The sequence below is a fragment of the Salmo trutta genome, chromosome 12 (genome assembly GCF_901001165.1).
Source record: "Salmo trutta chromosome 12, fSalTru1.1, whole genome shotgun sequence".
NCBI classification, from domain to species: domain Eukaryota; kingdom Metazoa; phylum Chordata; class Actinopteri; order Salmoniformes; family Salmonidae; genus Salmo; species Salmo trutta.
Genome location: NC_042968.1, coordinates 35,799,699 through 35,824,064, shown reverse-complemented (window position 1 = coordinate 35,824,064; position 24,366 = coordinate 35,799,699). Strand labels below are relative to the sequence as shown.

Sequence of the window (24,366 nt, the reverse complement as noted above, 5' to 3'; positions counted from 1 at the left end):
AGCGTTTTCTATTGGTCGTTGGTTCATTGTGTGAGAGGCGGGCTGTCCTATGGCTGCGGTCAACATCTGGAAGAAGTTACTCACGCTGTTGCTTACCTTGGAGAGTATACCGGAGAACAACTGCAATTTCAAAATGTCTTTTGTAAAAATTGACGAGAAGTCCGACTTCTCCTATCATAATTTACCATATGGCGTGTTCTCGACACCGGATAATGTGAGTATGACGATAAATATGTTGTACTTTTAGTTGAATCGGTTTTCCTACACCGTCTCCTGTGCCATAAAACTATGGCATGTAAATTGATTTTCTTGGGATAAAATGTTACAAACCACTGTGGAAACGTGAAGTTCTCTTGGATGAAGTTTACAAAGTAGCTTCTCCAATATCGTTCCATATCGGTATTTCATTGCTGTTTACTGTTTTCACAAATGTCTCGTCACTCTCAGCCCAGGCACCGGATTGGGGTTGCTATTGGAGATCAGATTTTGGATTTGAGCGTTATAAAATCTCTCTTCAGAGGTCCTGTGCTCTCCAATCACCAGGATGTGTTTGACCAGGTAAGGCCATCAAAATGTATAATGCCCTTCAATGTCTCGTATTGATGGTTGATATCTCTTATCGGCAATGATGGCAACATTATGCATTGACCTGGTAATGTAACATGGCACGTTTACTATGCATCTCCACTAGTTTACTTATAGCTACATGGGTCTACCTTATGTAGCCAATAGTGCAGTATGCTAGGAGGGTAGGTCTATTCAATGGCCACGATGCACTGCTTTTCTTCCTTGAGAAAATCCATACCCGTGTCATAATCGAGTCATCAACTAGGATGTATGCTTCATATATTGTGGACTATACAGTACATTAAATCTACAAGTGAGTAGTGTGAATTAGTTTGGAGTGTCACCTCTCGCCCTCTGCCTGTGAATGGGTCCCTAATACCACTATTGTCTGGAGGCCTTGTGTGCCGCTGCCTCCCAACTGTCTCCCCCCTTCAGCTGGGTGCTGCTCTGACATAACATGATCGGTTAAACCACAATGGTGGATTCCTACTAGGAATTGGCTTTCACCTGTCCAGTTCTGTCACATTAGTGCTGACAGGGGAATGAGACAAGGGGAGAAAGTCTCATCATGCTGTTGAAATCACACTAGGCTTCAACAGGAAATGAAAGAAGAAGAAGAAGAATTTCTGTCATGATTTCACTCCTTGAATTCAATCTCAAATGCACAGGTTCCCCCGAGGATATTTTCACTCCTGGAACCCGGTTCCCCCTATTTCCACCCCTGGGGGTGTCAATGAAGAGACCTGCTTGTATGAGTGAGAGCTGCCCCCACACCAACGTCAAAACAAATTGGACTTGCATTCAACTTGCAAACATGCCTGTTTTCTCTTAAAGTTTCTTCCTTTTAGGTTGTTTTTCCTTGCCACTGTGCTGTTACTTGCTCCTTGGGGGTCCAGGCTGGGTTACTTGTTATGAGGGCTATATACAGTATAAAATAATACTTTAGATTTTTATACGTTTCCTCCATCATATGTTCCAACCTCTCGAATAGCCGACCCTGAATGCATTCATGGGTCTGGGGTACGAGGCATGGAGGGAGACCAGGAGGAGTCTACAGCAGCTGCTGTCTGCCAACGAGACCACGCTCAGAGACGATGTCAGCCTCAGGAGCAGGTCAGCCTCCAGCACTTCTGTAGCACTTTTTACAATTATTTATTGGATTTTGCCGTATGTAAGAAGCACTTCTATATTCTATAGCACTTCTATATTCAATAACACTTCTATATTTAATAACACTTCTATATTCAATAACACTTCTATATTCTATAACACTTCTATATTCAATAACACTTCTATATTCAATAACACTTCTATATTCTATAACACTTCTATATTCAATAACACTTCTATATTCAATAACACTTCTATATTCTATAACACTTCTATATTCAATAACACTTCTATATTCAATAACACTTCTATATTCAATAACACTTCTATATTCTATAGCACTTCTATATTCTATAGCACTTCTATATTCAATAACACTTCTATATTCAATAGCACTTCTATATTCTATAACACTTCTATACTTTATAGCACTTCAACAGTTCGGCAAAGTAGGATCATGTCAAATATATTGCATTATTATATTAATTGTTTAGGATATGGTTTTTGGCCGCAATCAAATTCACATTTTCTTGTATTCCCTCTATTGTGTGTGTGTGTGTGTGTGTGTTTTATATGTCTCAGAGCGTTTTTCCATCAGAGTTCAGCCATGATGCATCTGCCTTCTGAGATAGGTGAGTTGTTAAACAATAGGACAAGAGGCAAGGAGTGGAAGCCTCTTTAGACTATTGACATGCACCTCATATTTCACTCCTCCTGTCTCTTCACTGAGCTTGATGTATCCTACAGTTGTCCCTAAGCATAGATCTAGGATCAGATTTATGGCTCTGCCATTGCTAACTTTAACTCTCAGTGGTATTAAACAAAATCTGACCCTGTATCAGATGAGAGGGTCATCCAATGTGTTTGAGAAGGAAGCAAGGAGATTGGACGCGAGGAGTCAAGACAATGCAATTGAGGTGTTTGTATGATGCTTGAACAAGAGGGGGCGCTGTTAACCAATAGAAGTTTACTAGTGATTGAGAGATTTGTTTGCTATCCAATTGTTGATATAAAAAAAGTTCTGAAGGCTGATCATTGGTTCACTGTATATATTTAACAATGTCACTTAATTTCCCTCTTTCTCTCCATCACACACACAAACATGCATCAAAATATAACCACACACAGGTGACTACACTGACTTCTACTCATCCAGGGACCATGCCACCAATGTTGGCATTATGTTCCGAGGGAAGGAGAATGCCCTGATGCCCAACTGGTATGATATGACAATCAACATCGATCTGTGACCCAAATGGCATCCTATTCCCTTTATAGTGCACAACTTTTTAACCTTTATTTAACAAGTTAAGAACAAACTCTTATTTACAATGACGTACTACCCCGGCCAAACCTTAACGACGCTGTGACAATTGTGCGCTGCCCTATGGGACTCCCAATCACGGCCTGTGGTGATATAGCCTGGAACTGAACCAGGGTCTGTAGTGATGCCTCTAGCACTGAGATGCAGTGCCTTAGACCACTGCGCCACTCGGCCCAAATAGCTTTTGTCAAAAGTAGTAAACTACAAAGGGAATAGGGTTCCATTTGGGAAGCAGACGGTTGTCTGTTCCACTACTACACTGAGTGGACAACACATTAAGAACACCTGCTCTTTCCATGACAGACTCCAGGTGAAAGATATGATCCCTTATTGATGTCACTTGTTAAATCCACTTCAATCAGTGTAGATGAAGGGGAGGAGACAGGTTAAATAATCATTTAATCATTGAGACAATTGCAACATGGATAGTGTATGTGTTATGTTCAGAGGGTGAATGGGCAAGACAAATTATTTAAGTGCATTTGAACGGGGTATGGTAGTAGGTGCCAGGCGTACCGGTTTTTGTCGTGAACTGCAATGCTGCTGGGTTTTTCACACTCAACAGTTTCCAGTCAGTCAGTCAGTCAGAGTCTGCTGTCCAACACTGCACCATCCTTCCAGTCAGTCAGTGAGTCTGCTGTCCAACACTGCACCATCCTTCCAGTCAGTCAGTGAGTCTGCTGTCCAACACTGCACCATCCTTCCAGTCAGTGAGTCTGCAGTCCAACACTGCACCATCCTTCTAGTCAGTGAGTCTGCAGTCCAACACTGCACCATCCTTCCAGTCAGTGAGTCTGCAGTCCAACACTGCACCATCCTTCCAGTCAGTGAATCTGCTGTCCAACACTGCACCATCCTTCTAGTCAGTGAGTCTGCAGTCCAACACGGCACCATCCTTCTAGTCAGTGAGTCTGCTGTCCAACACTGCACCATCCTTCTAGTCAGTGAGTCTGCAGTCCAACACGGCACCATCCTTCTAGTCAGTGAGTCTGCAGTCCAACACTGCACCATCCTTCTAGTCAGTGAGTCTGCTGTCCAACACTGCACCATCCTTCTAGTCAGTGAGTCTGCAGTCCAACACTGCACCATCCTTCCAGTCAGTGAGTCTGCTGTCCAACACGGCACCATCCTTCCAGTCAGTCAGTGAGTCTGCTGTCCAACACGGCACCATCCTTCCAGTCAGTCAGTGAGTCTGCTGTCCAACACGGCACCATCCTTCCAGTCAGTGAGTCTGCTGTCCAACACTGCACCATCCTTCCAGTCAGTGAGTCTGCTGTCCAACACTGCACCATCCTTCCAGTCAGTGAGTCTGCAGTCCAACACTGCACCATCCTTCCAGTCAGTGAGTCTGCAGTCCAACACTGTACCATCCTTCCAGTAAGTGAGTCTGCAGTCCAACACTGCACCATTCCTGTCTTAGGGGGAGTTGGGATATGCAAGAAACACTTGTTTGTGACAGGACAAATGTTATATTTGTCCTGTCACAAACAAATGATTATTATTATTATGTTTGTTTGACTGACTGATTGTGTCCCTCAGGTTGAGGCTGCCTGTGGGGTATCATGGCAGGGCTTCTTCCATAGTGGTGTCTGGGACCCCCATACGCAGACCCTCTGGACAGATGAGACCCGACCAATGTAATGAAACACAACGCCTAGTCTGAAAATCAAAACATACTCTGATTTCAAAGAGACTCACACTCACACACAAAAAAAACCTTTCAGACCAGTGTCACTGTTTTTGTGTCCCTCACTAACGGTCCTCCTCTTCCATTGTGTTCTCTCTTAGCTAAGCCTCCTGTGTTTGGCCAGTCCAAGCAGCTGGACATTGAGCTGGAGATGGTCAGTATACACTTTATGTAGCTACACTTTATTACAACCAAGGAGATGGTTCATATCAATGGCATCACAAAACAATGATCTGTCTCCCTCGCGCTCTCTCTGCCTTTTATCTCCTTTCTCTCTCTCTCTCTCTCTCGCTGGCTCTCTCTCTCTGTCTCTCTCTCTCTCGCTGGCTCTCTTTCTCCATGTCTCTCTCCCTCTCTCTTTCTCTCTCAGGCATTCTTTGTAGGTGGAGGTAATCGTCTTGGTGAGCCCATTCCCATAGAGAGAGCCCACCAACACATCTTTGGCATGGTGCTAATGAACGACTGGAGTGGTAAGGCCTAACACACACACACTTATACACACACTCACTCGCAGACTCATGCACACACACACACACACACACACGAGTACACACATAGCCACTAACAACTACACACACACACAAACACACGAGTACACACACAGTCACTAACAACTACACACACACACACACACACACACGAGTACACACACAGTCACTAACAACTACACACACACTCACAAGCTTACTCACTCATGAGAACACTCAAAAGTCACGATAACACACACACACACACACACACTTATTTACACACTCATATGTGCATACACACACACCTACATAGCCCACCTCACTGGAAGACAGAAATTAATAAGCACCATACAGTATTTCTTCATTTTCAAATGAATGCATCTATCGACTATAGCAGCCAATAGTAGAATCATTAGCCAAAAATTATACATCAGTAAATGTAAAATTCTAACGTCAATAACACTAATTGAAAAGCATCCACTTTCCACAATAACACTAACCTTAAGTTCCTTAATTTAGTTCTGCATTATACATGTTGATGTAAACAGTTCATATTTAATGACTGGGATCAGGGTAAGTTACTCAGGAAAACATGACAGGTTATTGATTATTGATGAGGCAGAAGGATCTCAGGAGGAGTGGTTTCGACTGTAGCCTTGAGATTTCAAGATCGTCTTCTCTCCATCTCTCTCTTTCTGTCACGATCTGTCTCTCTCTCTTTCTCTCTCTCTTTCTCCATGTTTTTCCCTCTTTCTGTCTCTCTCTTTCTCTCTCCTTCCTTCGTTCTCTCTCTTTAGGTTAAGCTCCCACTGTATACTGTCTATCCTCTATTCTCCTGGGAAAATGGAGAATGAACTGTTTGCCAAATATATTTTCCAAAATTGTATGTGTTTGTCAAGCCCATAACCACTATCATTTCGTAGTTAGCTCCCTTGCTAAGGCGTCATTATGACCAAGGTTGTTAGCTACAACGTTGTTAATCAACTAAGCGAGAACACTTTCTTGCCCGCACGTGTTTTGATCTCAATGGTAGTAGACGCGGGCGCATTGACGAGCCAGGAAACGTACAGTGTTGCGGTAGTTCAGTGCGCGTCGCTGCATGGATGGAAACAGACATGGCAGAGAGAGCTGTTCCACTGATACCATCAGTTATGTTAGACTGTTCAAGTTTAGTAGACCTATGTTAATTAATCAGTTGTTGATCTGTCCTCTTGATATAGCTGTATGTCAACAGTATAATGACATAATAGTCAGTTCACCAATGACAACAAGGCATGTTGAATGAATGGCAGCTAGTAGTCAGACCTAACTGGAAGGATGAGGTCAGGGATGGAGATCTGGAACCAGCTCATATAGACCTAGTCCAGTTGTTTCATATTCCAAATAGCCTGTAGTTAGCTACACTACTATATTGCTGCCAGTCATTTAATTATTCAGAATCCCCCCGTTTACATTTTTCCTAGACTATCCACATAAAGACACCTATTATATAGAATAATAATTACCCCTAAAGTTAACCTAGAAACATGTGAGTGTCATTGAGACCACCTCAATTTCATTTAGGATCAAACAGCAGACTGTCACGTCCTGGCCAGTATAAGGGTTAATTGTTATTGTAGTTTGGTCAGGACGTGGCAGAGGGTATTTGTTTTATGTGGTTCAGGGTGGTGTTTTTCTAGAAGGGCATTTGATTTAAGTATTCCGGGGTTTGTTGGGCACTGTCTGATATTCATGTATTCTATGTTTAGTCTAGTGAGTCTTCTTCTATGTTTGGTTAATTGGGGTTGGGACTCTCAATTGAAGGCAGGTGTTGTCTATTTGCCTTTGATTGAGAGTCCCATATATTAGGGTGTGTTTGTCATTTGTGGGAGATTGTTCTTTGTCTAGCGTATGTGAGCCTGAGAAGACTGTCAGTATATCGTGAGTTTGTTTTGTTGTTTTTGGTATTCATTTTGAGTTAATAAATGTTCAAAATGAACAAACACAGTCCTGCTGCATTTTGGTCCTCCTTTTCCGACGATGATTTCGCCATATCGTCTGACGACGACGAAATCCCTGACACAGACTTCTGTGTTGGCTACATTGTTTGATATATTTGACGACTCCAAATACCATAACAGTCTATGGGCTCCCATTCATACTGAGGCAGTCTTCTGCCAACATCATTAGGCTAAACAAGGTGCATTTGCCTATGGTTTGAGCAGTGTGGGTGTCACACACGTGCCGTCGCAGGGCCGGGGGTGCCGGTTACGTGCTGAAGTGGTACTCAATTCTTCAAGGTTGGCAGGTCTGTCTCAGTCACACCCATATACAATACTGTTTCCTGTTGATTCAAACAAGTTGTTTCCTTCCCTCCGGCTTCAGTCACACCACTTTAATGAAATCCAATTAAAAGAAACGCATGTTTTTGCCATGAGGGAACTGCTTATGAGAAATTATACTTTTGTTTCTGTGTGCATGTATGTGTGTGTGTGCATGAAATAATACATATGTGTGTATGAACTCAACCATTAAAGAGATACACAGTCAGGGACCAACTGACATTCTGACTCCTCACCTGTTCCAATAGCAGCACTCTCTCTCAGCCCCGCCTCCCCTCTTAGCTTATTTAAATATTGAAGATATCTCATCTTTGCAAACCTGTTACCTCTTAACACTAGGTCGAGACATCTCACGATGACTCGCTGAGTTTCTGTGGTTTAGTGAGACTTTCAAGGCAGAGTAAGTGTCATTTCAGCACATTGACTAGTTCTGTGTCCCAAATGGCACCCTATTCCCTATATGGTGCACCACGAAAGGAGTGCACGTGTAATGGTTGTAGTCGGGAATGGAGGACCAAAACGCAGCAGGAATGTGGATGCTTATCTTGTATTTTATTTTAAATCAAGAAAACACCGAAATAACTAAATGAAGAACGAACGGACAACAAAACAGTCTTGTCAGGCTCACACAGGCAAAACAAGAAACAATCTCCCACAACACTACACCAAACAATTACCCATATATAGGACTCTCAATCAGAGGCAATGAGAAACACCTGCCTCCAATTGAGTCACACCTAAACATAGAAAACCTAAACTAGACAAAATGCAGAAATACAACCTAGAACATACTAACCTAGAACATACACCCAAAACCCAGGAACACATAAATCAAACACCCCTCTACAACACACACAAAACCCCCACCATACAAAACAAACGTCCCTCTGCCACGTCCTGACCAAAATACTAAACAACTACTCCCTCTGCTGGTCAGGACGTGACAGCACGGTAAGGAATCAGTGGCGTGAAGTACTTATGTAAAAATACTTTCAAGTACTTAAGTCGATTTTTGGGGTATCTGTACATTACTATTTATATTTTTTAAATGTGTACTTTTACTCTACTAGCTACATTCTTAAAGAAAATAATGTACTTTTTACTCCATACATTTTCCCTGACACCCAAAAGTACTCGGTACATTTTGAATGATTAGCAGGACAGGAAAATGGTCCAATTCACACACTTATCAAGAGAACATCCCTGGTCATCCTGACCGCCTCTGATCTGGCGGACTCAATAAGCACCAATGCTTTGTTTGTAAATTATGTCTGAGTGTTGGAGTGTGCCCCTGGCTTTCCGTAAATTTAAAAAACAAGTGTGCCGTCTGGTTTTATAATAGGGTGAGTGACTGGTTGCCGAGAAGTCAGGCGCAGGAGAGCAGAGATGGGTGATAACAGGAGAACTTTAATATACACCCTGGCCCAAAGGCACAGGCGAGACAGCACAAAGCACAACCACAGTAACATGAACCGGATTAAACAAAACGAACAAACCTAGGTTTGAAACAAACCTAGCGCAAGCCAGTCTGTAGCCTAACACCCTACACAAAGAACAATTCCACACACAGACATGGGGGAAACCGAGGGTAATATACATTTAGTCTGATGAGGGAATGTGAACCAGGTGTGTGGGAAAACAAGACAAAACAAATGGAAAATTAAAGGTGGAGCGGTGATGGCTAGAAGACCGGTGACTTCGACCACCGAACAAGGAGAGGGACCGACTTCAGTGGAAGTCGTGACAGGTTTGCTTAATATAAGGAACTTGAAATTATTTTTACTTAAGTATATGTAAACTAAATACTTTTAGACTTTTACTCAAGTATTATATTTCTTGTTGACTTTTACTTGGGTAATTTTCCCTGTTGAAATGCACTTAAATCTTTCGACTTGCCCATTCACCCTCTGAATGGCACACATACACAATTCATTTCTCAATTGTCTCAAGGCTTAAAACTCCTTCTTTACCCTGTATCCTCCCCTTCATCTACACTGATTTAAGTGACATTGATTAGGGATCATATCTTTCACCTGGTCAGTCTATGTCATGGAAAAGGCAGGTGTTCATAATGTTTTGTCCACTCAGTGTATGGAGCTCTAAGGGCTTTGGTCAAATATAGTGCACTATATAGGGAATAGGGTGCCATTTGGGGTGCATCCTCCACCCCTGCGACTACAGCTGACCAGTCATTTACAGCAAAGATACAGTGAGGCTGAATGACTGACTGATTGATATCATATCTTATCTGTCAGTTGGGAGAAGTCATTTCTCAGACAGATGTAAGGGAGTCTGAGCCAGGTTCCACCTGGGTTAATATGTAGAGTAGAGGGGTACTGATAGTTGAAATAGATTTTCCTGCTGACTGCAGTACATGATCATTTATCACATCCCTCAACACAATATTTCATAGAATAGTTCCTGGGTTGTCAATAGTCAAAAAGACCAGTAGTTCAGTTGATCATCACACAACTAACTTCACCTACACAATACCAAGGTTTTGAAGCTATGTCTATGTACAGGTAGTGTTAGTACAGGTACTTTAGCTGTGTTGGTCAACGATCATCCAATCAACATAGCATGGATCACCACTGGGCAGGTTACATAGTATTCAAACCTAGCTGTAATCTGTGTATCCACTGAGGAATATTCAGTAAATACCAGTTTAATATCTAATGGTAAAATAAAGGGTAACCTCTCTTCTTCCTGTGTGTGTTCCAGCCAGGGATATCCAGGCGTGGGAGTATGTTCCTCTGGGTCCGTTTCTGGGGAAGAACTTTGGGACAACCATCTCACCCTGGGTGGTTCCTATGGAGGCCCTGCTGCCCTTCGCTGAGCCCAACACTGTCCAGGTGAGGAACACAAACAGTATAGTAGTGTAATATAGTATAGACCTGGTGGTCCTACTGCCCTATAGTATACTATGGGTGGTCTGGATGTATTTTACATTACATTATGGGTGGTCTGGATGTATTTTACATTACATTATGGGTGGTGTTATACTACAGGTGGTCTGGATGTATTTGACATTACATTATACTACGAGTGGTCTGGATGTATTTTACATTACATTATACTACGAGTGGTCTGGATGTATTTTACATTACATTATACTACGGGTGGTCTGGATGTATTTTACATTACATTATACTACAGGTGGTCTGGATGTATTTTACATTTCATTATACTACGGGTGGTCTGGATATATTTGACATTTCATTATACTACGGGTGGTCTGGATGTATTTTACATTACATTATACTACAGGTGGTCTGGATGTATTTGACATTACATTATACTACGAGTGGTCTGGATATATTTGACATTACATTATACTACAGGTGGTCTGGATGTATTTGACATTACATTATACTACGAGTGGTCTGGATGTATTTTACATTACATTATACTACAGGTGGTCTGGATGTATTTTACATTTCATTATACTACGGGTGGTCTGGATATATTTGACATTACATTATACTACGGGTGGTCTGGATGTATTTTACATTACATTATACTACGGGTGGTCTGGATGTATTTTACATTACATTATACTACGGGTGGTCTGGATGTATTTTACATTTCATTATACTACGACTGGTCTGGATGTATTTGACATTACATTATTCTCCGGGTGGTCTGGATGTATTTTAACTTTCATTATACTACGGGTGGTCTGCATGTATTTGACGTTACATTATACTACGGGTGGTCTGGATGTATTTTACATTACATTATACTACGGGTGGTCTGGATGTATTTTACATTAAATTATACTACGAGTGGTCTGGATGTATTTGACATTACATTATATTACAGGTGGTCTGGATGTATTTTACATTACATTATACTACGAGTGGTCTGGATGTATTTTACATTACATTATACTACGAGTGGTCTGGATGTATTTTACATTACATTAAACTACGGGTGGTCTGGATGTATTTTACATTACATTATACTACGGGTGGTCTGGATATATTTGACATTACATTATACTACGGGTGGTCTGGATGTATTTTACATTAAATTATACTACGAGTGGTCTGGATGTATTTTACATTACATTATACTACGGGTGGTCTGGATGTATTTGACATTACATTATACTACAGGTGGTCTGGATGTATTTTACATTACATTATACTAAAGGTGGTCTGGATGTATTTGACATTACATTATACTACGAGTGGTCTGAATGTATTTTACATTACATTATACTACAGGTGGTCTGGATGTATTTGACATTACATTATACTACAGGTGGTCTGGATGTATTTTACATTTCATTATACTACGGGTGGTCTGGATATATTTGACATTACATTATACTACGGGTGGTCTGGATGTATTTGACATTACATTATACTACAGGTGGTCTGGATGTATTTTACATTTCATTATACTACGGGTGGTCTGGATATATTTGACATTACATTATACTACGGGTGGTCTGGATGTATTTTACATTACATTATACTAATAGTGGTCTGGATGTATTTGACATTACATTATACTACGAGTGGTCTGGATGTATTTTACATTACATTATACTACAGGTGGTCTGGATGTATTTTACATTACATTATACTACGGGTGGTCTGGATGTATTTTACATTTCATTATACTACGACTGGTCTGGATGTATTTGACATTACATTATACTCCGGGTGGTCTGGATGTATTTTAACTTTCATTATACTACGGGTGGTCTGGATGTATTTGACGTTACATTATACTACGGGTGGTCTGGGTGTATTTTCAACATAACATTATACTACGGGTGGTATGGGTGTATTTTCCATTACATTATACTGTGGGTGGTCTGGATGTATTTAACATAAAATTATAGTACGGGTGGTCTGGATGTATTTTACATTTCATTAATACTCTTACATTTTCACCATTCAGGTAAGCCTTTAGTAATGAGAGCCAGTATCCATACCGTGTTAGAAAAAAAGGTTCCATCTAGAATCTAAAAGGGTTATTCAGCTGTCCCCATAGGAGAACCTGTTTGGTTCCAGGTAGAACCCTTTTGGGCTCCATTTTCTACATGGAACCAAAAATGGTTCTACTATGAGGACAGCCGAAGAACCCTTTTTTCTAAGAGTGTAGTGGTTCTTCATGCTTTCTATTTCCACTTCCTGTTTCAGGATCCAAAGCCCCTCCCTTATCTATGCCATGACGATGCCTTCACCTTCAACATTAACCTGTTTGTGTCAGTGAAAGGTATGTTGGGTTTTACACACACACACACACGTGCACAGACACACAGTAAAAAGGAATTGTTGGTGAATGAGTGCCTTGCCTGGTAATTAAGCACACACACAGAAGGGAGGTGATGATTTACCATTAAGAGCTTTGTATTCCTAATGACCAGGACTGTTCATTCTCTCTGTCCTGACTTTCACTCTCTCTCTCCTGACTCTCTCTGTCTCTCCACTGACTCTCTCTCCTGACTCTCTCTGTCCTGACTTTCACTCTCTCTCTCCTGACTCTCTCTGTCTCTCCTGACTCTCTCTGTCTCTCCTGACTCTCTCTGTCTCTCTCCTGACTCTCTCTGTCTCTCTCCTGACTCTCTCGGTCTCTCTCCTGACTCTCTCTGTCCTGACTTTCACTCTCTCTCTCCTGACTCTCTCTGTCTCTCCACTGACTCTGTCTCTCCTGACTCTCTCTGTCTCTCCTGACTCTCTCTGTCTCTCCTGACTCTCTCTGTCTCTCTCCTGACTCTCTCTGTCTCTCTCCTGACTCTCTCGGTCTCTCTCCTGACTCTCTCTGTCTCTCTCCTGACTCTCTCTGTCTCTCTCCTGACTCTCTGTCTCTCTCCTGACTCACTCTGTCTCTCTCCTGACTCTCTCTGTCTCTCTCCTGACTCTCTCTGTCTCTCTCCTGACTCGGTCTCTCTCCTGACTCTCCTGACTCTCTCTGTCTCTCTCCTGACTCTCTCTGTCTCTCTCTGTCTCTCTCCTGACTCTCTCTTTCTCTCCACTGACTCTGTCTTTCCACTGACTCTGTCTTTCCACTGACTCTGTCTTTCCACTGACTCTGTCTCTCCACTGACTCGGTCTCTCTCCACTGACTCGGTCTCTCTCCACTGACTCGGTCTCTCTCCACTGACTCTGTCTCTCTCCACTGACTCTGTCTCTCTCCACTGACTCTGTCTCTCTCCACTGACTCTGTCTCTCTCCACTGACTCTGTCTCTCTCCACTGACTCTGTCTCTCTCCACTGACTCTCTCTCTCTCTCCACTGACTCTCTGTCCTGACTATCTTTCTCTCTCTCTCCACTGACTTTGAAACCTTGAATAAGGGTTTCAAATTTGGGGAAATGACACTGTCTAATTGTTTTATATTTTTCACATTTTGTCAGGAAATGCAGCTCCGTCTCAGGTTCTGCTGTTGTGCAGTGGTTGCACAGCCTTTCCTCTACAGGGAGCCAGGTTTTCCTGTGTCTACCCTTCTCAATGGCAAGGCTGTGCTCACTGAGCCTGTACTTTGTCAAGGTTTTTCTAAGGTTTTGATCAGTAACCATGGTCAAATAGTTAACCATGGTGTACTGTTGATTTAGGGCCAGATAGCACTGCATTTTGCTTTGTGCTTGTGTTTCCCAATAAGCAATGTAGTTTTGTTTTGACTGTGTTGTAATTTGGTTTATTCTGATTGATTGGATGTCCTGGTCCTGAGGCTTCAGTGTGTTAGTAGAACAGGTATGTGAACTCAGCCCCAGGACCAGCTGGATGAGGGAACTCTTTTCTTTGCTCAGCTCTTGGCATTGCAGGGGTTGGTAATGATATGAGAGGGGTCACTGTATTTTAGATGTTTCCAAAACTTAATTGCTCTTTTTTGAGTTTTTATTATTAGTGGATATTGGCCTAGTTCTGCCCTGCATGCATTGTTTGTAGTTTTCCTCTGGACATGTAGGAGATTGATGTGACACCCCCTCTCTCTCTCTCTCTCCACTGTCTCTCTGTCCTGACTATCCACTTACTCTCTGGCTTGACTATCTCTCCTGACTCTCTGTCCTGACTCTCCACTGACTATCTCTCTTGACTCTCCACTGACTATCTCTCTTGACTCTCCACTGGCTCTATCCTGACTCTCCACTGACTATCTCTCCTAACTATCTCTCCTGACTCTCTCCTGATTCTCCACTGACACTCTCCAGTGACTCTCTGTCCTGACTCTCTGTCCCTACTCTCTCTCATAACTCTCCAGTGACTCTCTGTCCTGACTCTCTCTCCAGTGACTCTCTGTCCCTACTCTCTCTCATGACTCTCCAGTGACTCTCTGTCCTGACTCTCTCTCCAGTGACTCTCTGTCCCTACTCTCTCATGACTCTCCAGTGACTCTCTCTCCTGACTCTCCAGTGACTCTCTGTCCCTACTCTCTCTCATGACTTTCCAGTGACTCTCTGTCCTGACTCTCTCTCCAGTGACTCTCTGTCCCTACTCTCTCTCTCCTGACTCTACAGTGACTCTCTGTCCTGACTCTCCACTGTTCTTCCTATGTATTTTCTGAGGTATTATTGAGGGGGTATATCAGGTGTTAATATCCTGTCTCAATTAACTATTGTGGGTTGTTTTTTTCAGGAGAGGCAATGAAGGAAGCAGCCACTATATGCAAGTCCAACTTCAAGGTAAGCAGTTGGTGAAGTGGACTTGTCTAAACATTGGATAGTTTACTACAGTTGCATCAATGTGCAGAGTTGTGGACTCGAGTCACATATTTGATGACTTCAGACGCGACTTGATAGAAAATAAAATAACTAGAGGCTTGACTTGACTTGGAGCCTCAAGACTTGGGACCAGAGTTTGACTTGAGACTGATGACTTGAAATGATTTGGCCAGGGTTTGTCACTCATTTTGTGGCACAGAGTCTTAGTGCATTACTCTCTACGTAGCCAGAGACAGTAGCCACAGCATCGCACATTGCAAAAAAAATGTGCAACAGATTGGCTAGTGAAATGCACACTTGGCCCTCTGATTGGCCCAACAAACGGTCAATTAATACAGGTCTGGTGAGGTAGCGCAGTGTTTCTCGAAGCGTAAAAGTATTTGGGGGGTCGTGAGCAATGTTCCCTCTAATCTTTTCTGGCACTGAGATAATTTAAGTTCTGCTGAGCGCAAACTTGAACATTGTGAAAATTCTGAAGCTGAAGCTGCACTCGCTTTGAGTTAGTTTTAACAGTGGCCAAGTAGGCTACTGTGGCTATTTGATCATATTGTAGGCCTACCAGAGTGGCCCACCATCAAAAACAATGGAGATGTTTTGTGCTCTTGTAGGAAGCAATCAATCACCTATTGCTGACTACAAATGATCTATAACTGGGATAATACCTCACTAAATAGCAAAGGATATGAACTAAATGTACACTTGTGGCTACATGCAGCTCTTGTTTTGATCTCAAAACAAGTGGATCTACTCACGACCACAGCTGTAAACACAGTCCAGTTCAAAGTAAATGGCATAGATCCATATATGGCAATGGTCTCTTTGCATACAGGCCTACTGCAGCTCTGATTGGTTATGCTGTGTAGAGTACAGGCTGAGTTGTTGCAATAGAATCCTTTTGCGATGCGTTCTGCTTACAACAACATCTCTAGCATGATTAGTTTTGTTTCACTATGTTGCATTGACAGTGGCTAATATTGTGTTGATTCGATCACGATTGCCAGAGTAAAGGGAAACTAGTGTTAACTAACAAGGAAAACTCTAGAAAGCTGAGTGAAGTTTAATCTCGTGGCTGATATTTCTTCTGTGCGCTGCACTGCATTCGCGGACTACTGCACACCCCCGAAAGTTTAGAGGGAATGTTTGTTGTGAGTATGAAACTGAAGTTTTTAAACATATTTTAATTGGCTACATACATTTTATATTTATACCTTTGCCTATTTGATCTGGTTTCAGGCATAGGCCACGGTATTACACCAAATGATTGTCTAAAAAACATTTAATCCGTGCTTCAGAACCACCAAGTTGCACGTCTTGACTGTTGATGAACAGTGATCAGCATTAGCACACAAAGGCTCATATCCAGATTAGTCTTCAGAAAGCGCTTGTTACATTTTCTCCGGTTTTGCCTGGTAAAAACAGAGTGAGCCTAAATGTATATTATCCATATAAAAGTCTACTACGGACACATCTTTTCCAGAACAATAACCTTAGGCTATGTGGTGATTTCATTGATCGTTTTCATATTTCAGATAGTCCTAGTTTGGGTGGTAACTGGCTATATGTCTGAAGATATCTGTAACATCACACTGCCTTGAATATTATGGGATGAAGATGTAGAACCAACATATTCCGGTGAATGTATTATGATATGTGTGAGGAAGAAAGGATCTTCCCAGTTGGCAACGAGATGCAGGCAGGCGGCCCTCCAGAGTGACAGGCAAGGTGCAGACAGACCATGCTTTCCTGTTCCTGCAACCTCCGCTGCATTCAGGCCTATTATCCTGGTTTCTCTGGACACCAGAGGAGTGAGAAGATATCCCTAGTTGATATTGGCTGCTAACATGAATGACTTTCATCAAGAGATGCAGGTGTAAAAAGTTTATTTCTGTGTCTTGCGCTTTGACAAATGCATCGCTGTTTATGGCTGTAATGACAGTCTACATTTGCTCAGCGTTTCAGCGGGCGGGCGGGTCGCAAGCTTTGAACCATATACAAATACATTTTTACATAATAAAAATATTTTTGCTTGTGACTTGTGACTTGGTTGGGGCAATTTCAGTCAATTCAGTAAGTACACAAAAATGCAAATTATTTTCAATGAGGAACATTTGGAATTTGGTTTACTTTCTGAATTGGAATGCAGCTCTTATGGAATGCAGGACTGGCCCAGGGGGTTTGACTAGCTGTAAATGAGTACTGTTATCATTGAGATACATTAGTGTTTACTGCATTAAAGGGATAGGTCACTCTATTTTCATAAGGTGTTAATATTTGTAATGTCAGAGGCAGTTAAGAGTGCAGTAGTGACAGCATCTACGATGAGCCTTACATGTCTGCCAGAGCCACCACAGGCTGACAGTTAGCATTGACCATTGAGTTTCAATGTTTCAACGCAGCATCCTCCAATGTAAATGCCCATGAAATGAAAGACTTAGCGTAGATACTGTCACACAACTGGTCTCTAGACCACTTTTAAGGTAAGATACACATTACAAAACATAACGATTATATTCCGATCATATATTACTAAATATAATGATTTATGAAAATTGGGTGGACTACCCCTTTAACCAGAAGACGATAGAAATAAAACAAATCCTGTGTCATTTAAGTCTCATTAGCCCTCTCTCTCTCCTGCCTCCTAATGGCAGCTGTCTTATCTGCCGTTGTAGGCAAGTACTCAGTACTCAAACACAGACTATTGTTATGTCCCAAATGGCACACAAATCCCTACATAGTGCACTACTTTTGACCATCAGTGAAGCCCTATGGGCCCTGTTCTAAAGTAGTGCACTATGAAGAGAATAGGGTGCAATTTGGCACGTAACCAATATATTGGTGAGGTGAGTGAGTGGAGTCTATCAGCTTCTCTGATGAGAACGGTTAGTCTCCAATATGTACATGTGTTCTGGGGAAGGGTGGATTGGGGAGCAAGTGTTTAAATTGTGCAGCATGGTATACACATGGTGTATGTTGGTGTGTGTCTCTTTCTCACTCATTTCTCTCTTTCCCTCTCACTTCTCTCCATCTCTCTCTTTCTCTCTCCAGTATATGTACTGGACTATGAAGCAGCAGTTAGCCCATCACACAGTCAACGGCTGTAACGTCAGACCTGGAGACCTGCTGGCCTCAGGAACCATCAGTGGACCGGTGAGTGTGTGCGTGCATGCATATACGCTACCGTTCAAAAGTTTGGGGTTACTTATACATTTCCTTGTTTTCCATGAAAGCATACATGAAATGAGTTGCAAAATAAATATGAAATATAGTCAAGAAGTTGACAAAGTTATAAATAATGATTTTTAATTGAAATAATTGTGTCCTTCAAACTTTGCTTTCGTCAAAGAATCCTCCATTTGCATCTATTTCAGCCTTGCAGACCTTTGGCGTTCTAGTTGTCAATTTGTTGAGGTAATCTGAAGAGATCTCACCCCATGCTTCCTGAAGCACCTCCGACAAGTTGGGTTGGCTTGATGGGCACTTCTTACCTACCATACAGTCAAGCTGTTCACACAACAGCTCAATAGGGTTGAGATCCAGTGACTGTGCTGGCCACTCCATTATAGACAGAATACCAGCTGACTGCTTCTTCCCTAAATAGTTATTGCATAGTTTGGAGCTGTGCTTTGGGTCCTTGTCCTGTTGTAGAAGGAAATTGGCTCCAATGAAGCCCCGTCCACAGGGTAGGGCATGGTGTTGCAAAATGGAGTGATAGCCTTCCTTCTTCAAGATCCCTTTTACCCTGTACAAATCTCCCACTTTACCACCACCAAAGCACCCCCAGACCATCACATTGCCTCCACCATGCTTGACAGATAGCGTCAAAAACTCCTCCAGCATCTTTTCATTTTTCCTGCATCTCATGAATGTTCTTCTTTGTGATCTGAACACCTCAAACTTAGATTTGTCTGTCCAGTGTCTGTGTTGCCCATCTTAATCTTTTCTTTTTATTGGCCTGTCTGAGATGTGGCTTTTTCTTTGCAACTCTATTGTCTTCCCTGTGGCTCAGTTGGTAGAGCATGGTGTGTGCAATGCCAGGGTTGTGGGTTCGATTCCCACAAGTTCGATTCCCGCAAGTACAAAAAAAAATTGCATGAAATGATGTATGCATTCACTACTGTTAGTCGCTCTGGATAAGAGCGTCTGCTAAATGACTAAAATGTAACTCTGCCTAGAAGGCCAGCATCCTAGAGTTTCCTCTTCAGTGTTGACGTTGAGACTGGTGTTTTGCAGGTACTATTTAATGAAGCTGCCAGTTGAGGACTTGTGAGGGTCTGTTTCTCAAACTAGACACTCTAATGTACTTGTCCTCTTAGTCAGTTGTGCACTGGGGCCTCCCACTCTTTCTATTCTGGTTGGAGCCAGTTTGCGCTGTTCTGTGAAGGGAGTAGTACACAGTGTTGTACAAGATCTTCAGTTTCTTGGTAATTTCTTGCATGGAATAGCCTTAATTTCTCAGAGCAAGAATAGACCGACGAGTTTCAGAAGAAAGGTCTTTGTTTCTGGCCATTTTGAGCCTGTAATCGAACCCACAAATGCTGATGCTCCAGATACTCAACTAATCTAAACAAGGCCAGTTTTATTGCTTCTTTAATCAGAATGACAGTTTTCAGCTGTGCTAACGTAATTGCAAAAGGGTTTTCTAATGATCAATTAGCCGTTTAAAATGATAAACTTGGATTAGCTAACACAACGTGCCATTGGAACACAGGAGTGATGGTTGCTGATAATGTGCCTCTGTACGCCTACGTAGATATTCAATAAAAAATCTGCCGTTTCCAGCTACAATAGTCATTTACAACATTAACAATGTCTACACTGTATTTCTGATCAATTTGATGTTATTTTAATGGACAAAAAAAGTGCTTTTCTTTCAAAAACAAAAATATTTCTAAGTGACCCCAAACTATTGAACGGTAGTGTATGTGTTATTCTGTGTGTGTCTGTGAGCATTTTGTATCTGAATCAGTGTTTACATGTGTTCACATTTTACTGTGTATGTTCTGATGAGTTGTTGTTGTTGATTCAGTATTGACTGACTCTCTGTCTGTCTGTCTGTCTCTGTCTGTCTGTCTGTCTCTCTCTCTCCTGACTCACTCTCTGTGTCTGTCTCTCTCTTTCTCTCTGTCTGTCTCTCTCTCTGTCTGTCTGTCTCCTCTGTCTCTCTGTCTCTCTGTGTGTAGGATCCCGACAGTTTTGGTTCTATGTTGGAGTTGTCATGGAAGGGTTCTAAGACCGTGGACCTGGGAGGAGGAGAGACAAGAACCTTCCTAAAGGATGGAGACGAGGTCACTCTTACAGGTGGGTGGAACCCTATTATACACACTGTTACAGATGGAACCACTACAGAAACCATCATACAACCTTACTGAGCTCTCTACAAACACTGTTATAGACAGAGCCACTACAGAAACCATGATACAACCTTACTGAGCTCTCTGCAAACACTGTTATAGACAGAACCACTACAGATACCATGATACAACCTTACTGAGCTCTCTACAAACACTGTTATAGACAGAACCACTACAGATACCATGATACAACCTTACTGAACTCTCTACAAACACTGTTACAGACAGAACCACTACAGATACCATGATACAACCTTACTGAGCTCTCTACAAACACTGTTATAGACAGAACCACTACAGATACCATGATACAACCTTACTGAGCTCTCTACAAACACTGTTATAGACAGAACCACTACAGATACCATGATACAACCTTACTGAGCTCTCTACAAACACTGTTATAGACAGAACCACTACAGAAACCATGATACAACCTTACTGAGCTCTCTACAAACACTGTTACAGACAGAACCACTACAGATACCATGATACAACCTTACTGAGCTCTCTACAAACACTGTTATAGACAGAACCTCTACAGAAACCATGATACAACCTTACTGAACTCTCTACAAACACTGTTATAGACAGAACCTCTACAGATACCATGATACAACCTTACTGAGCTCTCTACAAACACTGTTATAGACAGAACCACTACAGAAACCATGATACAACCTTACTGAGCTCTCTACAAACACTGTTATAGACAGAACCACTACAGATACCATAATACAACCTTACTGAGCTCTCTACAAACACTGTTACAGACAGAACCACTACAGATACCATGATACAACCTTACTGAGCTCTCTACAAACACTGTTATAGACAGAACCACTACAGAAACCATGATACAACCTTACTGAGCTCTCTACAAACACTGTTATAGACAGAACCACTACAGATACCATAATACAACCTTACTGAGCTCTCTACAAACACTGTTACAGACAGAACCACTACAGATACCATGATACAACCTTACTGAGCTCTCTACAAACACTGTTATAGACAGAACCACTACAGATACCATGATACAACCTTACTGAGCTCTCTACAAACACTGTTATAGACAGAACCTCTACAGATACCATGATACAACCTTACTGAACTCTCTACAAACACTGTTACAGACAGAACCACTACAGATACCATGATACAACCTTACTGAGCTCTCTACAAACACTGTTATAGACAGAACCTCTACAGAAACCATGATACAACCTTACTGAGCTCTCTACAAACACTGTTACAGACAGAACCACTACAGATACCATGATACAACCTTACTGAGCTCTCTACAAACACCACTACAGAAACCATGATACAACCTTACTGAACTCTCTACAAACACTGTTATAGACAGAACCTCTACAGATACCATGATACAACCTTACTGAACTCTCTACAAACACTGTTACAGACAGAACCACTACAGAAACCATGATACAACCTTACTGAGCTCTCTACAAACACTGTTATAGACAGAACCACTACAGATACCATGATACAACCTTACTGAACTCTCTACAAACACTGTTACAGACAGAACCACTACAGATACCATGATACAACCTTACTGAGCTCTCTACAAACACTGTTATAGACAGAACCACTACAGAAACCATCATACAACCTTACTGAGCTCTCTACAAACACTGTTACAGACAGATCCACTACAGAAACCATGATACAACCTTACTGAGCTCTCTACAAACACTGTTATAGACAGAACCACTACAGATACCATGATACAACCTTACTGAGCTCTCTACAAACACTGTTACAGACAGAACCACTACAGAAACCATGATACAACCTTACTGAGCTCTCTACAAACACTGTTATAGACAGAACCACTACAGATACCATGATACAACCTTACTGAGCTCTCTACAAACACTGTTATAGACAGAACCACTACAGAAACCATGATACAACCTTACTGAGCTCTCTACAAACACTGTTATAGACAGAACCACTACAGAAACCATGATACAACCTTACTGAGCTCTCTACAAACACTGTTATAGACAGAACCTCTACAGATACCATGAACAACCTTACTGACTCTCTAAAACACTGTTATAGACAGAACCTCTACAGATACCATGATACGGTTGGTCTGTGTTGTTCTTTAATTTATTTTTCCTTCTCTTTCTCCTCTCCCCCAACCCTCTCGCTCTCTCGCTCTCGCTCTCTCTCTCGCTCTCTCTCTCTCCTTTCCCCAACCCTCTCTCTTTCTCTCTCGCTCTCCCCAACCCTCTCTCTCTCGCTCTCTCTCTCTCCTCTCCCCCAACCCTTTCTCTCTCTCCTCTCCCCAACCCTTTCTCTCTCTCCTCTCCCCAACCCTTTCTCTATCCTAATCTCCCCAACCCCTCTCTCTCTTCCCAAACCCTCTCTCTTTCTCTCTCGCTCTCCCCCAACCCTCTCTCTCTCCATTCCCCCAACCCTCTCTCTTTCTCTCTCGCTCTCCCCCAACCCTCCTCTCTATCATTCCCCAACCCTCTCTCGATCTCTCCCTCTCTCTCTCTTCCCCCAACCCTCTCTCTCTCATCCATTCCCACCCTCTCTCTCTCTGCTCCCCACCCTCTCTCTCTCCATTCCCCCAACCCTCTCTCGCTCTCTCTCTCTCTCCTTTCCCCCAACCCTCTCTCTTTCTCTCTCGCTCTCCCCCAACCCTCTCTATTTCTCTCTCTCGCTCTCTCTTTCCTTCCTTCTCGCCCCCCTCTCTCTCTCTAGGTTACTGTGAGGGGAATGGGTATAGGGTGGGTTTCGGACCGTGTGCTGGGACCATTCTACCAGCCCTGTAACCATGAGAATCATCCACCCTCAATGTCTCTTCCATCCTGGGGGGGGGTAATGTTGTTACTGAAGTCCTTTAAAAGAGACAATCTGGGATTTTAAATACAACAAATCATTCAGATGGATGTACATACCAATCCTGGATTGACCCTTTAAATGTTCATTTTAGTGAAGGATTCTTGTTTATCATTCTAAAGTATTGTTGCCAGAAGCAGTATTATATTCCATAATGTTGTAACTATGTGGTTTGGGACCTGACATCTAAAAACTATAAATGTTTAAACCCTCCTGTGACTTTGTTTTGTTTTCATCCTATTGATTTACTGAGTGACATCTTTGTGGTGCAAAATACTGTAGTTTAAATCTGTGCAAAAGTATTGTAAAATGCATTACAATCTGTCAGTATAATTTAATTTGACACTTTTTTGAACAATGTGCGTTATGAAAAGGTGATTATTTAACTAGAGCAATGCATAAATAGTGGCCTTTTTATTTTGCGCATTGCTGAATTGTCAAATTAAAACATCTCACTCGCTCACTCTCTCTCTCACCAGACCGTTTTAGCTATCCTTTTATAGTGTCGTTCCACCAAGTGTAACTTGGTCAATAGACTATAGTAAGTGCCTTTGAAGTGCTAAATTAAGTAACAGGGTTAACGATGTATTCTTAAATCAGCCTTAAATTCCCTTGTGACAGGGGGAATAGAAGCTTGTTTTGTTGACAAGGGGAATGGAAGCTGATTTTGTTCCTTTGACTTTGTCAAAAATAGCTTGGGCTTTACAATGATGGTAAACATTGGGAGACATTTTGGGACTAAGTGGGCTGAAATCTTCCTAGAAGTGACACATGGTTGATGGAGGGCCATGACAAAATGCTGAATTGTAACACTTTAGCAAGCCTTTATATTTAAAAAAAATCGAATTTATTGAATTCTCCATGGCTATGTTTACACAACCACCTGAAGAACCCAGTTCTGTTTCTATCCCCATATCCAATATTTTCTTCTGACAGTCCACACTCAGTTTTACATGTGACTCATATCAGA

The 24,366-nt window shown here is 42.0% G+C and overlaps 1 protein-coding gene across 1 annotated transcript; it reads left to right on the top strand.

Annotated features, from left to right (window-relative positions):
• The first annotated feature begins 29 nt into the window (after positions 1-29).
• Positions 30-23,609, top strand: LOC115203429 (fumarylacetoacetase-like). The gene is made up of 14 exons (XM_029768120.1): positions 30-214; positions 448-558; positions 1,559-1,680; positions 2,260-2,309; positions 2,806-2,896; positions 4,541-4,638; positions 4,790-4,842; positions 5,059-5,158; positions 10,201-10,331; positions 12,636-12,711; positions 15,071-15,117; positions 18,205-18,306; positions 20,340-20,457; positions 23,259-23,609. Exons 1-14 carry the CDS (start codon positions 50-52, stop codon positions 23,327-23,329), a joined length of 1,335 nt encoding a protein of 444 aa, XP_029623980.1. The 5' UTR covers positions 30-49; the 3' UTR covers positions 23,330-23,609.
• Positions 23,610-24,366: the final 757 nt, after the last annotated feature.